We start from the raw sequence: 15,625 nt of genomic DNA, 5'->3' as shown, positions 1-15,625 counted from the left end.
GCGTTGTGGAGGCGAGTAATTAGGGTGCGATGGCAGACTGTATCAAAGGCGTCTGAGAGGTCTAGGAGGATGAGAGTGGTTGTTTCTCCGTTGTCAAGCAGGGTCCTGATGTCGTCGGTGGCTGCGATGAGGGAGGTCTCGGTGCTGTGGTTGGCTCGAAATCCGGACTGGGATGGGTCAAGGGAGCCATTTGCCTCAAGGAATGCTGTCAGCTGTTTATTGACGGTCTTCTCGATGACTTTTGCAGGGAAGGAAAGAAGAGAGATGGGGCGGAAGCTCTTGAGGTCTTTAGGGTCCGCCGTGGGTTTCTTCAGTATGGCGTTGATCTCAGCGTGCTTCCAGCTCTCTGGGAAGGTGGCGGACGCAAGGGAGTTGTTTATGACGTTCCGCAGGTGGGGTACGATGATGGAGTCGGCTTTGTTGAAGATGTGGTGAGGGCAAGGGTCGGAAGGAGAGCCGGAGTGGATGGTGTTCATAGCGTGGGTGGTGTCTTCAGTGCTGATGGGAGTCCAGTTGCTGAGGGTGGTTGTCGGGGGCATTGGTTCTGTGGCTGAGGGCAGGGTCTGAGTCTCAGCGCCGAAGTTGTCGTGTATGTCGGCGATCTTGCGGTGAAAGTACGTGGCGAGGGAGTTGCAGAGGTCTTGTGACGGTGTGATGTCGTTGCTGTTGGTGCTGGGGTTGGAGAGCTCTTTTACGATGCTGAAGAGTTCCTTGCTGTTTTGTATGTTGTTTAGCCGCATTTTGAACGAAGTCCGTTTGGTGGTGCGGATCAGCTGGTGGTGTTTGCGAGTGGCGTTTTTGAGGGCTGTCAGGTTGTCTGTCGTCGGTTCGTGGCGCCAAGTTTTCTCGATGGTTCGGCATGATTTCTTCGATTCTTTGAGGTCGTCGGTGAACCATGTGGCTTTCCTGTTGCCGGGTTTACCTTGGGGGTTTTTCAGTGGTGCGAGGGTGTCGGTGCAGTTGGTGATCCACTGTGTGAGGTTGCGGGCCGCGTTGTTGGTGTCCGCGGTGTTGATTGGTGGGTTCTGGCTCAGTGATGTGGTTAGCTGGTCTGTGGTGACTTTGCTCCAGCATCTATGGGGGATCTGTTGCGGGTGGTGGTGGGATGTGGTCTTCTTGTAGGTGAAATGGATGCAGCTGTGGTCAGTCCAGTGTAGTCCGGTGGAGTGGCTGAAGGTGACGTGGTCGCAGGCAGAAAAGATGGGTTAGAGCGTGTGGCCGGCATAGTGGGTTGGGGTGTTCACCAGTTACTTGAGTCCGAGGTTGGCGAGGTTGTCTAGCAGGGTGGTGGTGGTGTTGTCGTGTTGTTCTCCAGGTGGAAGTTCAGGTCCCCTAGGAGGATGTAGTCTGATGAGGCGAGGGCATGTGGGCTGATGAGGTCGGCGACGGCTTCACTGAATTGTGTGCTTGGACCCTGGGGTCTGTAGATGAGGGTTCCTCCGAGGGTCGTCTTGGGGTCGGTGCGGATCTGGAAGTGTAAGTGTTCGGCGGTGGTGAGGGTGTCTTCGGAGTTAGTCGAGACGCTGATGGTGCTTCTGTGGATGATGGCGATTCCTCCTCCGGTTTGGTTGGCTCGATCCTTTCGGATGATCTTGTAGCCGTCCGAGATGGCTATGGCGAAGTCGGGGGCTGAGGAGGCGTTCATCCAGGTTTCCGTGAGGAAGGCGACGTCTGACGCTGTTGTGTCGAGGAGATCCCATAGTTCGACAGCGTGCTTGTGGACGGAGCGGGTGTTGAGCAGGATGCATTTGAGGTGCTTGATGTTGTTGTCTGGTCCGGCTGGTGGTGTGAGGTTTCGGACGCAGGTAAATTTGCAGCCTAGGCAGGAGAAGGGGCCGTGGGTGCGCTTCGGGGTGGCTCGGTGACAGGCAGGTGGTCTTACGGTGTTTAGGGCGGCGGTGTTGTATCTCAGTGGGGTTTCCTGGCTTCGGCGGGGGCCAGGGGTTCTGGCGCTGGGCGCGGTCCAGGCGCGGACGGGCGCAGACGGGCTTGCCTTTGGTGCGCCAGCAGCGCGGCTGCTGCGCACAGCATCCATATGAGGGGCTGTGGGAGGGAGGAGCAGCTGGGAGGCAGGAGTGGGGCGGCCAATGGGATAACAGGGGGCGGGGTCGCAGGGGACGCATCGGCGGGAAGCGTGGGAAACAGGTGACACAGAAGGCAGAGGGGGCAGGGGGAGAGGGCACAAGGGAAATCGACAACAGCAGTGCAACAAAGTGGACAAAGTAAACGAAAAGTGGCAACAGGAACAAAAAAAGGTGGAGGGAGCACAGGAAATAAAACAGGCACAGGCAATGCAAAGGCCGACCTCGGTGGGGAGAGGCGGTCAGATCAAGGCGGGTAGCGGCAGCGGGGTAGCGTCACAGGAGGACCATGTGGCGGCTGGGGGGCGACCTACCTGGTGACAGGGTCAAGGTGCCACAGTTGTTTCCAAGTGTGTAGAGTACTCTTTCCAGCATACTACTTGCATATTGTTCTTGGCTCAATAAGGTAGTGTGGTGGCTACAGTTGACAGATACTTCTCAGAGCTGTCTGCTTTCCTCTGTTTACCAGATCAAGTCTCCCTGTTTAAGGTTCCATCTGTGGTAAGATTTCTTAATGGTTTGATAAACAAACTTGTCCAGCAGCTTCTTTTATAATGCTTCAGTGGTACCTTAATTTGGTGCTGACATTTCTTACCGGAACTCCCCTTAAGCCAATGCACAGTTGCAGCTTTTAATTTTAAGAACAGGTTTCTTAGATGCCCTGCCCTCTGCCCTCTGTGTCAACGAGTTGCAGGTCTTGGCCCATCAACCTCTCACCTGGTTTATGTGTTTCTTCCTTCCAAAGACGGTGTCCACTTTCCGTTTCGGACAATCTTTCACAATGCCATCTTTTACCAGCCCCCACCACATCACACTAGTGAGGAGCAGATATTTACATGCTAGACCCGAAGCGTGCATCAGGCACACAAAAACAAAATTGCTTAGTTAACCAGCTCTACACTGGCTGTAAACAAATGAGACTGTATAGAAGCACACTCTCTTTGGACCACTATATTTATTAAAATCTGATGTGCTATGCTCTATCCAACAAAGACCCACCTGCAAGAACCTGAGTTCATTTCACCAGGGTAAAATTATCCACTTCAGCCTTGGCTAGAAGAGTCCCGGAGGCTGATATTTTGCAAGGCAATTAGGAGTGGGTATAACTTGCGTAATTCTGTTCAGCTTAATCGCACAGAATTACCCAAAATTCTGCAAGTTAATGAAGAATTATGCAAGAATATTCATTCTTCAATCTGATTGGCTTCTAGCCGCAGATTCCTTAGAATATTCCCCAGGGGTCAGACTAGATCCAGACGTTTTTGACGCATGCTGGTAGGTTTTGTCGTTCGGCTGTCATCTGCACTGAAAATGATGTGTGGGGTACCTATATAGGTGCCACACTGGCACTCTGATATCAGTTCTTTCTTATCCATGTTGTATAGCACCGATCCGTGAAGATCTACCCTTGGTCGTTTTTTGGCTGGCTTTTTTCTCAACTTTTGTTGAACCCTTTTTTGAGAGATTCGCTCTCTTGGTGTGACAGAATGTTCCCAAAGAAAATGGTTGGTTTTAAACCATGTAGTGCCTGTCACAGGCAGATGTCTGTTACAGACCCACACTTGGTTTGTCTTTCGTGCTTGGAAAGGGACCATGACTCAAAGACCTGCAATAACTGCTGCTCTATTCACCCGAAGGTGCTGAGGGAGTGCTCTCTCAGGCTTCTATCCGCCCGACTTCGGACGACTTTGTGAAGCTCAAGATCCTGGTCGTGCGGAAGATCCCGGGACCATTCACGGAGCTCCACCCGACAGTCATCGTCGTGTTCAAAGTTGTCTGGTAAGTCCAACCACTAAATGAAATCAAATTAGCGCAAAATCGCTTTGACTTCGATGCACCCTGTGAAGTCTTATGACGAAGCGTGGGAGCTTTGGCACACCAGGCCTTGCATTTCAGCAGAGCCTGAGTCATGGTCACCTCCACTCTTCCTTGACTGTCCTGGATTCGGAGCGCCCCCCGCCCAGCTGAAAAGAATTTGAGGCCATGCACATCATATTTGGGTGGCTGGCCCATCTGGAGCGCCTTTGGGCCCCACAGTCTTTGGTGTAGAGGGCGAACGGATCCTCACATGCGAGTTCGCCCTCTGCACCAGTCAGGCTCCTTAGATCCGGTTCTGTATCTGGACCAGATCCAACTGCCAGACCTTATTCAGGGGCTGCTCTGGTGCTGGTCCCTTCCTTGCCACTGATGCCCCACTGCAGCCTCATCCCCATGTTTTTTTCCTATGCCATTTCCAGCGCTTACCTGGACCATGCCCTAGTGCCTTTTTCCTCTGCGAGGTCTGGAGAGGAAGATGTATGGGAGGGGATCTGAGGACCTTTATGGATGCCAGCATCCCATAGATAATATTGAGTACAACTGGTATGAGGAATTGGAGGAGGCTAATTGGTTAGACATCTCACAGGACCCTGGCTTGGTCTCGCCTCCTACCGTGGCTATGGAGGAGGGAGCCTCATTCACCATGGTGGTGCATAGGGTGGTTTAGGACATGGACTGTTGGCTATACGCAGTGGCAGTCAAGTCGAACGTCTTGAGAGAGGTGCGTCAGCCGGGAGTCACCCCTTCTGAATCCTCACTCCCTTTCAGTGAAGCCCTTACTGACATCCTACTTGGGGCCTGTACCAAGACCTGCACATGGGCTCCTATACATAGAATAGTTGCCTGCTGCCATCGCCTCGCTCCTGACATCCCCATTTTCCTTACCCAGCACCCCACCTCAGAGAGCTTGGTTGTCCAGTGTTCCACGTCTTATGCCAACCTTGGCATATACCCTATCAGTCTACTGGATAGGGAATCCAAACGGCTGGATACCTTTGACAATAGGACGTTCTCTTCTAACCGCCTTGCTCTGCACTTGGTGAACACTTCGTGCCTTTTGGCCTGATATTCCCATACAATCTGAGATTTGGTTGCGCAAGTGCTGCCTATGATCTCGGAGGAGGCCCGAGCCATACTCTGTCAAGCTATTGCTGATGGGAAAGACACAGCAAAGTTCCCCATACAATGTGGCCTGGACATGACCGACTCACTGGGCAGAGTAATTTTATTGTCAGTGGCCCTTCTGCGCCATCTCTGGCTAAGAACCACTGGCTTTTCAGTGGATCTGCTAGCCTCATTTGTGGGCATGCCATTTGATGGCTCTTGTCTTTTTGGAGAGAAGGTGAACTCAATGCCGGAGCACTTTAAGGACAGCAGAGCTTTGGCCTGGTCCTTGGGCTTTCACCATGGCTCCTCGTCAACCCCAGTCGGCCTTTTGCCCTTTCGTGGCCTAAAAAGGGGTTTCCAGCCGCGTCTTTACCCATGCAGCCACCGTGGCCAACAGGCTTCCCAGCCTTTTTGTAGCAGAGGACGTGGGTCCTATGGACCTCCTCGGACTGGTAGTCATAGGTCAGGCCAGTCCACCACTGCTCCAGCAGCCTCAAAACCAGTTTTGTTTGCCCTCCGACCAGCATGTGCATCCAGTGCCGGGCAGGATACACCCTCACCTGCACCACTGGAGTTCAGTAACATCAGACTGTTGGGTTTTGCAGATGGTCCAAAGGAGCTACTCCATCCCCTCTGTACCCCCCCCCCTCCAACCCACCCAACCCACATATGACTGGCTGATTGAAGACCACCTCTTCTTGCTCTTTCAGGAAGTTTTGGTTCTCCTGGCCAAGGGAGCCATCGAGAGGTTGCCTGCATCAAAAGCAGGTCATGATTGCTATTCCTGCTACTTTCAGGTGCCCAAAAAGGATGGAGGCCTTTGTCCTATCCTAGATATTCACCTTCTCAATCTGATTTTGAAAAAAGGAGAACTTCAGAATGCTCATGCTCACCCAATTTCTGTCTCTCGTGGACTTGGGAGACTGGATGGTAGCATTGGATTTGTATGATGCATATTTCTGGTACCTGCCCTCAGATGTTACAAGTGGTTCATGGTGGGCTAAGAGACTTTTCAGTTTGTCCTGCTCCCCTTTGTCCTTACTAGGGCCCCTCGAGTGTTCACCAAGCTGATGGAGCTTTTTACAGGTCACCTGCGGGGGTCAGGGGTTCCAGTCTTTACCTACCTCTGCGATTGGCTGTTGAATACGGGCTCTCCACAAGCAGTCGTCTCTCACCTCCAGACTACAGCAAACCTGCTGCATTCTCCAGCGTTCACTATCAATGTGCAAAATTCATACCTCACTCCTTTTCAGACTCTCCCTGTCATTGGACCTGTTCTGGACACTCTGGAGGTTTCGGCCTATTTTTCATGTGGCGAAACCAGGATATTTGAGCTGTGATACCTATGTTTCAGCCTCGATCCTGGAATTCAGTGAGAATTGCTCTGAGGTTGTTGGGCCTCCTGGCCTCCTGCATCCTGCTTATAAAAAATGCCGTTTGGAATATGTGGGCTCTGTAGTGGCACCTGAAGTCCCAGTGGGCACGGCATCAGGGAAATACCTCCGACATGGTCCAGATCTCACAAGGAACCCCGAAAGATCTGCAGTGGTGGCTGATAAGCAGAAATGGAGTCAGTGGCAGACTCCTCTCCTCTACCCCAACCAGAGTTAGCTGTAGTGAGAAGTCACTCCTGGAATGGGAGAGGTGGAAATTAGAGGACTTCCATGTGGTACTGCATTAAACATGGTGGGGTGGGTTTGTCGACCCTTTGTCAAGAGGCTCTGCGTCTCTGGACAATGTCTGAAATGCCAGGGCATTTCCCTGGTGGCTCATCACCTGACGGGCCCTCTAAACAGCATGGTGGATGAACTCAGCTTGAGATGCCTATCACCACCTAGAGGTGGTTTGAGATCTTTCAAGAGTGGAGAGACTGCTTGGTTAGATCTTTTTGCCATTGCAGAGAATGCACAGTGTCAGCAGTTTTGCACGCTGAAGTTTCAAAGGCGGCTATCGCTCGGAGACTCTTCATCTCAGGTGGAGCTCCGGCCTCCTGTTTGCCTTTCCGCCAATACCACTTCTCAGAGTTCCCAAGAAGATGAGGAATGAGTGGGCCCAAGTACACTTGTGGTTCTTGTTGGGCAAGGAGAGTCTAGTATCCTGATAGTTGAGCAGGAGCATTGGTCCCCCGATCAGGATGCCTCTTCAAGAGGATCTTCTGTCACAGCAACAGGTTAGGATCCTGCACCCGAAACTGAGCACCTTTCACCTTCATGCGTGGTGATTCATTCAAACAGTTGACAACTTTCGAGCTTTCTCACGAAGTCTGTTATTATTCTGGCAACCAGGCGTTCCTCCACCAAATTGGTATATGCATGTCACTGGAATACATTTGTGGCATGGTGTGCTTCTAGTAACATTCATCTTTTTTCTCAGGTTCTTCTGTTTATTCCAGTTGGGCTCTGCATTAGGCACTGTTAAAGATTATTTATCGTCCATTTCGAAATTGTTGTGGTTGCCGGACCACCCTTCTTTTTACAAGTCACCTTTAGTGGCTAGGTTCCTCAAGGCTTGCTACATATATTTCCTCCCAGGCCATTCATTATGCCCTAGTGGAATTTAAACCTTGTTTTGACTGTTCTGATATTTGGGCCTTTTGAGCCTCTGCAAAATTGCCCTCTTTGGTTATTGGCCATCAAGACTGCATTTATGGGGGCCATACCATTGGCCAGGAGGGTCAGCTAATTGCAAGCACTCTTGGCACACCCTCCCTATACCACCTTTTATCCAGACAAGCTAGTACTCCGGACATGAGCCTCCTTTCTCCCGAAGGTTGTGGCTTTTTTCCTTGTGGGCCAGAAATCACCCTGTCCACCTTGTTTGCTCTGCATCACCCCTCCAAAAAAGAGGAGAGCCTGTACCCGAAATGAACATTGTCATTGTACCTTGTTTGCACATGAGAATTCCAGGGGATCACCTTTTCATGGAGTATGTAGGTGCCAAGAAAGGGAAGGTTGTGCTGAAACGAACCATCTCCTGATGGATAGTTCTTTGCATCAAGGTGTGCTACGTATTGGCCAAGAAGCAACTCCCTAAGGGCTTGTGTGTCATTCCACCAGAGCCAAGGCTGTGACTACTGCGATAGCCCACGGTGTCCCTGTCCTAGACATCCATCAGGCAGCAACATTGTATCTATGTACACTTGTACGAAGACCTACTGCCTCGACAACCGGGTCCGACGTGATGAGCACTCCGCCCATTTGGTCTTACAGGACTTTTCTGGTTTAATCCGCTTTGCAGATCCACCTCCGAAGAAGTAGTGCTTGGCTATCTAATCTAAAGTAAGGAATTAGTGGCTAGAAGTCCCTATCAGATGAACAAGTTACTTACCTTCAGTAACGCCTTTTCTGGTACAGACTCTATCTAGCTACTAATTCCGTATAGGCCCTCCCCAGCTCTGCGAACTGATTATTGTTAGGGTCACCCTTCTATGGGCCTTAGACTTTCACACTGGTTGTCAGTGTTCATTATGGCTCCGTGCCCCTGGTGTGGAAAGTTGCGAAAGTAACTGATGTCAGCGCGCCGGGGTGGTGCCTGTATAGGTACCGTATACATAATTTCTGGTGCAGTCAAAGCTGAGCCGACAATCCCACCTACTGGCATGCAAGAGTACTGCTCAAAAAGTTCTGGATCCAGTCTGACTTGTGGGGAGAATTGTAAAATAAGGAATCTGTAGCTAGATAAAGTCTCTACTAGACAAGGCATTACCCAAGGTAAGTAACTTGTTTTTGAGCACTACTTTCTTAGCATTAAATACACAGAACATGAATAGCAAGAGTGAGCAGCAGCTAAAGCACCCCCTCCCAAATTACGCTTAATTACTTAGTAGACGTCCAAGAGTAAAGTGTAATTTGCTGAAATTATTCCGATTAATTGGGCATAATTGAAACTCTGCCCAGGCCTAGTCTTACATGCATTCTTTCACCAAACACTGCTACATGGATTCAGAAGTGAGGAACGATGACCACTTTCCCTGGTCTATCCTTTACAATATTCTGGTTTAGTCCTGTAGTCCCGCCGCTTAGGGGGCATTATTGGTTCGGAGTCTATTCAAAGGTGAGGAAATCTGCGGGAAGAAGTATACATCAGAAGAAGAAAAAGTTACTTACCATTGGTAACAATTTTTCTGGTGGATACGTGATCTGTGTGCAGATTTCTCACTGACCCACCCATATACTCATTCTGGAGATCCTTGTTGGCTTTCCTAATATGATGCCCAGTTAGTATTGTATTGCACCACTGCTTGACTGTCAGTCGATAACACCTATGAAGTTGCAGCAAACAAAATGTTGAACTGACGTCAGCGCTCCAGTCCTGAAGATTCATGGCTCTGATGATATCATCACTTCCCCATGCCCAACATGGCAACAGCAGAAACAACAATTGATGGATGGAATGTTGCACAATGGCAAAACATTCACCCCCAATCACAGATCTGGGTTTAATCATCGTTATTTTGCTCACCACACCACCCCAGTTCGGACATGGCCATATGCAAATCAGTCTTGACCCTGTGCCTCATGGGAACAGTCTAGCCCGATCTGCCAAGCCATGTCTTCCCTGGACCGGAATCAAGCATCCTAGGACCGGTTTCTGGCTATCAGCCGTCATCAGCCAGGATAGCTTGATTCCAGTGGCATGGAGAGCACAGGACTAACGTCTGAGCATAACCGTCCCACTCGGGGTGACAAATGCAAAAACAATTGATGGACGGAATGTTGCACAATGGCAAAACATTCACCCCCAATCACAGATCTGGGTTTAATCCATCGTTGTTGTTTTTGCTACACGGCAACAGAGCCTGCGCCCTCTATGGATGCCGGAGAGTTATTTCAGAAGTTTCCATGCCAGTCTGGCACCTGGGAAATATTTAGAGGTGAGTAAACTACATGTTACAGGAAATAATGATTTGTCAAGCACAGTAAGGAAAATGGAACGACAAGTCACTAGATTTGACCTTTTGGCTGGATGTGCAGAGCAGAGTGCAAGTGCGTAGTGGTCTCAGGTTGTGCTTTGTCTGGGCTAGGCTACCTTTGTTTTTTCTGCTGCTGTGGTAAATAAAATACATGATACGATTAGATTGGAGTAGTATCTCTTGATTTGGAGTGATGTATCATTACAGCTGTGGGGTGTATCAGTAGTAACTATCGAAATGTCGTTAATGAAGTACAGCCAGGAGCAGGGGAGTTTCTGTGGAAACTTGTGTATGCATCAATGAGTAATGCTGTGGAAAGAACGTATGTAGTATTAAGTAGATGAGGGGCAGTGTCTGGGAGATGATTTTACATATATTCATGCATGGATATTTCTATAGAAAAAAAACATAGCTGGGGAGCTATGAGTTGCTGTCCATATTTATGTTCACAGAGTGGAAGAGAGATGGTGGCTACATAATAGTGGTGGGAGATTGTTCTGAGGGGGTTTTATTACAAGTTTTACTGAATTGCAGGAGTGTGGATAACAGTAACTGTGCCACCCAGAGTGGGCAATTAAGAATTACATTATTAGAAATGATCTCATAATAACTTGGGTGACAAGTTTTGCACTATACTCAAAGGATGAGAACTCCTTTTATATTGACTAGGTATTCATTTGTCCACCTGGTTCTGCACTCATACACCAAGAGTTAACGGTGCTAACTAACTACAAAGTCGACTTGGAGTTTATTATTCTTTGCATCTAATTAAATCCATTATGTAGAAGAATTCCCATTTTTAAAAGCAAGCTTTACATTGGGGATAACATTCAACATTTACAACTGGACAAAATATTATGACTGTCACAATATATGTATACATCTGAAAATGTATTGCTTTCCTCTTTAAAGGCTCAGAAAGAGTTGCTAGATGCTGAAATGGATTTTCACAAAAGGCTGACATCTGGGGAAGACGCAACAGAATTGCGGAAAAAGCTTTCTCAGTTGCAAGTCGAGGTATGCCATTTATTTCTTGCATAAAACTGAGATTTTCTAGTACTTGTCTGCTATATGCGCTCAGTTGAATGGTGTCCGGAATAAAATTTGTGCCTTCATAAACTTTTTAACCTCAGTGTGATTTTAAACCGCACCATTTTGGCAAGGAAAATGTGGGGCATATAACAAGAAGAGTTGTAATTTGAACAAATTCCCAAGGCAAGTCAATTAATGGAAGTCTATGTTCCAGGCATGTGAGCTGTAGATCACATGCTGTGTCTAGCCTCCCATCTAGTGTTTGGTCTGGATGTTTGCACTTTGTTTTTGTTCGAAGAAGTCTTTTCCAGTCACGAGATAGGTGACTCCTCATTCCGGTGATAGTGCACATGGGCATCAACTCCATTGTTAGATTGTTTTTTCCGCCATCTGGTTCGGAAGTGAATTGCTGCGCTCCGGTTTGGCTGTTTCTTGGGTTCCCTTCAACGTGCAATCCTCTACCCTAGCTGGTATTGTTTTTTTCGCGTATCGTCGCAAACCAAGAATCTTCGATTTGAAAACTCGTGGAGGGTCGTTGGGCCTAACCACGCTGGGCTCTCTAGCAGTCGATAGAACGGACTCCATTCAAGCTATGTCCCAGGTATGGCGCCTAGTCTCCGCGCACCGACCTGCAGGAAGTGTGCAAGATTTGTTTGTCCCCGGAACACGACGAGAAAGACTGCGATACGTGCCGATTGTTTTGATCAAAGACGGTGCTTCGTGGCCGTCTGGCTCAACGTCATGAGATGCATCACCAAGGCGGCTCCGTACCAGACATCTTCGCCGAAGATTCCGACCGAGAAGAAACACACCCTCGATGAGCCGCGGAAGAGGAACATGTCTCTGTGTCAGAGGCCGACTCCAACATGGAAGAAGACCAAGTTACACCGGGTCAGCATACCGCAAGTACAATAACCCCCTTGCCCCAATAACCCCCTTGCCCCAACTGTGGGCCCAGTGCCGAAACACAAGGAAAAGCCTAATGGCTTGGTTTGGAGTCGGCCCCATGCCGGCTTGAGCTGAAAATCTTGACGCCGAAATCCAAGTATGTCCATGTTCCATCGTTGCCAAGCCTAAATCTTCGGTGCCGAAGAGTTCGGAGCAGTAACTTTCTAGGTCGAAAGCTGCAAGTACAGATGAAAAGACTCCGACAAAAGAGCCGTTGTCCGATGTTCCACCTTCAGATCTGAAAGAAAAAAAACTGGTTATTAACCCAGATACTGGACATATCTGGGTTAGTGTTGGATTCCTTACCTTAGAATATCCCCAGGCGTCAGACTGGATCCGGAAAGTTTTCGTCAGCAGTAACCCTGCGCGTCGCTAGGTGTCGTCTGCGGCTCCGCGTCCGTCGTCTGCGTTGTGATGGCCGCGATGACGTCGTCCGAGTACTTATACGCCGCCCTCGCGTGCTGACGTCAGTTCTTTTTTCCGCACCAGCCAGTGCAGATCCATGAAGAGCAGTACTTAGTCATTTTTTTACTAATTTTTGTATCTCTTTTGATCACTTTTCGAGCCGACCTTCGACTCGCGATGCCTGGTTTTAAACCTTGCGAGTCCTGTCACCGCCTGATGTCAGTGACCAACCACCACAGCCGGTGCCTTTTTTTGCCTCGGGGGCGACCATGATAAGTCGTGTCCCGACTGCCGGGCCTTGACCTCGAAGGCTAGACGGGAGCGGTCCCGTAAGCTACTCTAGCTCCGGCAGTCGGCTCCACGCCGCTCGAGGTCCCGGTCGAGGAGGAAGTAGAGGGACCGGTCGCGGAGCCGCAGTCATAGCCGCTCGACGAGTCACCACCACTCGTCGGGCTCCAAGTCCTCAGGTAAGTCGAGGCATTCGAAAAAGAAGTCGAAGAGACATCCTCGCTCTTCCGACTCCACCCGACGCTCGTGCGATGCAATCGGGGGTTCGGGCGACATCGCCCCTGCGGCTCCGTCAGAGCCGCAGGCGCCGCATCCTCTCCTGACGACAATATAGTTTACATTGAGCTTCTTAACAGGGCTGCTCATTACCATGGGGTGGAACTACATAAGGAGGCTTTAGAGGAGGACTTCTTGTGTGAGACCTTAAGCTCCACTCGGAAAAGTACACATACATTACCAATGCTTAAAGGGATGTTTAAGCATGCAGATGAGGTTTTTAAGGAACCTGTCAGGGCACGAATCATCAGGCCCAGGGTTGAGAAAAATTATAAGCCAGCACCTACTGACCCTGTCTACATCAAGAGTCAGCTGCCCTTGGACTCTCTTGTGCTCTCTAATGCTCATAAGAGAGCCAACTCACAGACCACAGGTAACGCCCCGCCTCCTGATAAGTAGTCAAAGTTAATCGATGCCTCTGGTAAAAGGGTAGCCTCACAGACCGCTAAAAACTGGCGCATTGCCAATGCTCAGACTTTGCTAGCCAGATAGGCTCATTATGATGAGCTGGAAAAACTTATGCAATTTCTGCCTTATGAGCACAAATCTAAGGCAAATGATATGATCCAAGAGGGAACACTTATCACCAATATGTCCATCAAGTGCGCATTAGATGCAGCAGACCCAGCAGTATGTGCAGTAAACACCAGCGTATTACTATGCAGACACATATGGTTGAGAATTTCAGGTTTCAAACCTGAGGTACAGGCCTCCATTCTCAATCAGCCCTTTGATAAGGACCAGCAGTCGACACCTCACTGGAAAAAATGAAAAAAGACACTGAGGTCACAAAGTCCATGGGGGCTATACAGTTACCTACTAATAGGGGTTCCTTTCGCCGTTGGTTTTACAGGGGTGGCTCCAAAAATGTTACCACAGAAAATCCCTCTCCCTCTTACAAAGGCAGCAACCAATTGCCCTCACCAAGAGGAGGTTTTAGAGGAAACAGTGGTATGGGAAGAGGCAGAGACTACTCCACACGCACTTCCCCCGCTAACAAACAGTGACTTCCTTCCACTACCCCCGATCATTCCACTCCGGTCGGTGGACATCTCACTCAATTTCTGCATGTCTGGAACAACATCACCTCAGACAAATGGTCTCAGATATCTCGAATTTCCTAAGGATATCCTGCCTCAAGTTCAAAAACAACTTTCCACCTGACTTTCCTCTACTCTTGCAAGTTGCAGAATATCCTCTCTTTGTTTTAAACTCTCCGCTCCCAAAATTCTACTATTACCTCAAGGTGACCTTGTGCTTAGGGTAGGTGTGAGACTGGCATTTACCTCCACACTCATGCTTTCACACTGCTCTTTACTGTCTTGTGTGTCCCCTGCCAATGGGGAGAAACTGTTTTCCAACAGTAGGTAGCTGACTTCATCTGTGGAGTAACCTTATTTCCTCCCCTCCTGAGGTGAAGCAAACATTATTTTAAAGTATGAACTGAGAGACGGAGGGGGCTATGTAGGGGCGTGTGCCTCCTTAGGGCCACAATGTTTAAGTCTCCCTCCAGATTTTGCCACCTTTCATTTAGGGGAGACCGGAACCACCTCCCTTACACCACCTCTCTGATTCTCCCCCATCTGCCTCTACCTTTAGTCTCAGGGAGTGGCCGTAGCTGATACCTACTCCTGATTTGCGTCTCCTTACTTACAAATGTGTTAAGTACAGCACTCCCACCAACCACTCCCCCCTGTCCGGTGTATCCAGCCCACTCTGAAGGATGGAACTTATTTCTGTATTTGCAATTGTGCGCTCTCCTCCCGCCTTCCACGGTTCTTTAGCAGGGTGCAATACCTTAGTGGGAGTATCCTTTTCCATCAGCTTTGGAAACCCCTGTACCTGTGCCTGTAGTTCGTTTCCCCTCAAGCTCCAACTATTTTCCACCCTTCGAGGTTCCTGAACTTGCTTATTCCAAATAATGTTCTGCTCCTCCTCACTGCAACCACCGTCCTGTTCTGACTCTGCATCCTCCACCCCGGAACCCTGCCAGCACCATAGCCGCTCGCGTCCTCTTCCAGAGGTCCGCAGCACGCCGCCAGATCCCTCACTGAACCTCTGTGTCGAAACCCATGAATTCGGGCCTCGGGTGAGTTTAACTTTTTTTGGGGGTCTGTATATAATTTATCCCGTTATTTCATTATTTTATGCTGCATTCCCGTTTGGTTTCAGTACACGCACTCTCCTTGTTCAAGGAGCTCCCGCGACCGGCGTCAGCCTGCCCCATGTACCCCATCTGATTCCCGCCCGCTCTGGACTGAAAGGACGCCTGTTTCCGTACCCCAATACATCCTGCTCATCACAAAAAATCTAAGGTTCGTAGTAGCAGGACAGCATTATTAGTTCAAGGTGCTCCCAATCTGAGTAACTACCGCACCCAGAGTTTTCACCAAGTGTTTAGCAGTAGTCGCAGCTCACCTTCGAAGACAATACATTCACGTCTTCCCATATCTGGATGTCTGGCTCATAAAAGCCAGCTCGCAAAAAAGCTGTCTCGGTCACACTCGCAAAATAGTGTAGTTGCTCCACGAACTTGAATTCACAGTGAACCTGTCCAAGTCTCCTCTACAGCCATCCAACACACAGACGTATCTAGGAGCCACAATAGATACACAAAAAGCTTTGCCCTACCCCAAACCGGCCAGAATCTGCAACATGTAGACTCTGCTCTGCCAGTTTCAGCCTCATTACTGATTGCCAGCTTGAGTGTTCATGCAGCTAGTGGTGATGGTGTCTTGCATACTAATAGTTCCTTACG

The 15,625-nt window shown here is 49.4% G+C and overlaps 1 protein-coding gene across 4 annotated transcripts in view; it reads left to right on the top strand.

The window, feature by feature from the left end:
* RBM27 (RNA binding motif protein 27) overlaps positions 1-15,625 on the top strand; it is an 870,586-nt gene that overhangs the window by 683,473 nt on the left and 171,488 nt on the right. For all 4 annotated transcript variants that reach the window (XM_078653046.1, XM_078653045.1, XM_078653044.1 and 1 more), the window contains one exon: positions 10,831-10,935. In XM_078653046.1, the coding sequence (XP_078509172.1) occupies positions 10,831-10,935 (105 nt within the window). The remainder of the gene's footprint in view (positions 1-10,830; positions 10,936-15,625) is intronic.

Source organism: Lissotriton helveticus, chromosome 7, assembly GCF_964261635.1.
Source record: "Lissotriton helveticus chromosome 7, aLisHel1.1, whole genome shotgun sequence".
Classification (NCBI taxonomy): Eukaryota; Metazoa; Chordata; class Amphibia; order Caudata; family Salamandridae; genus Lissotriton; species Lissotriton helveticus.
This window is presented reverse-complemented; position numbering and strand designations above follow the sequence as displayed.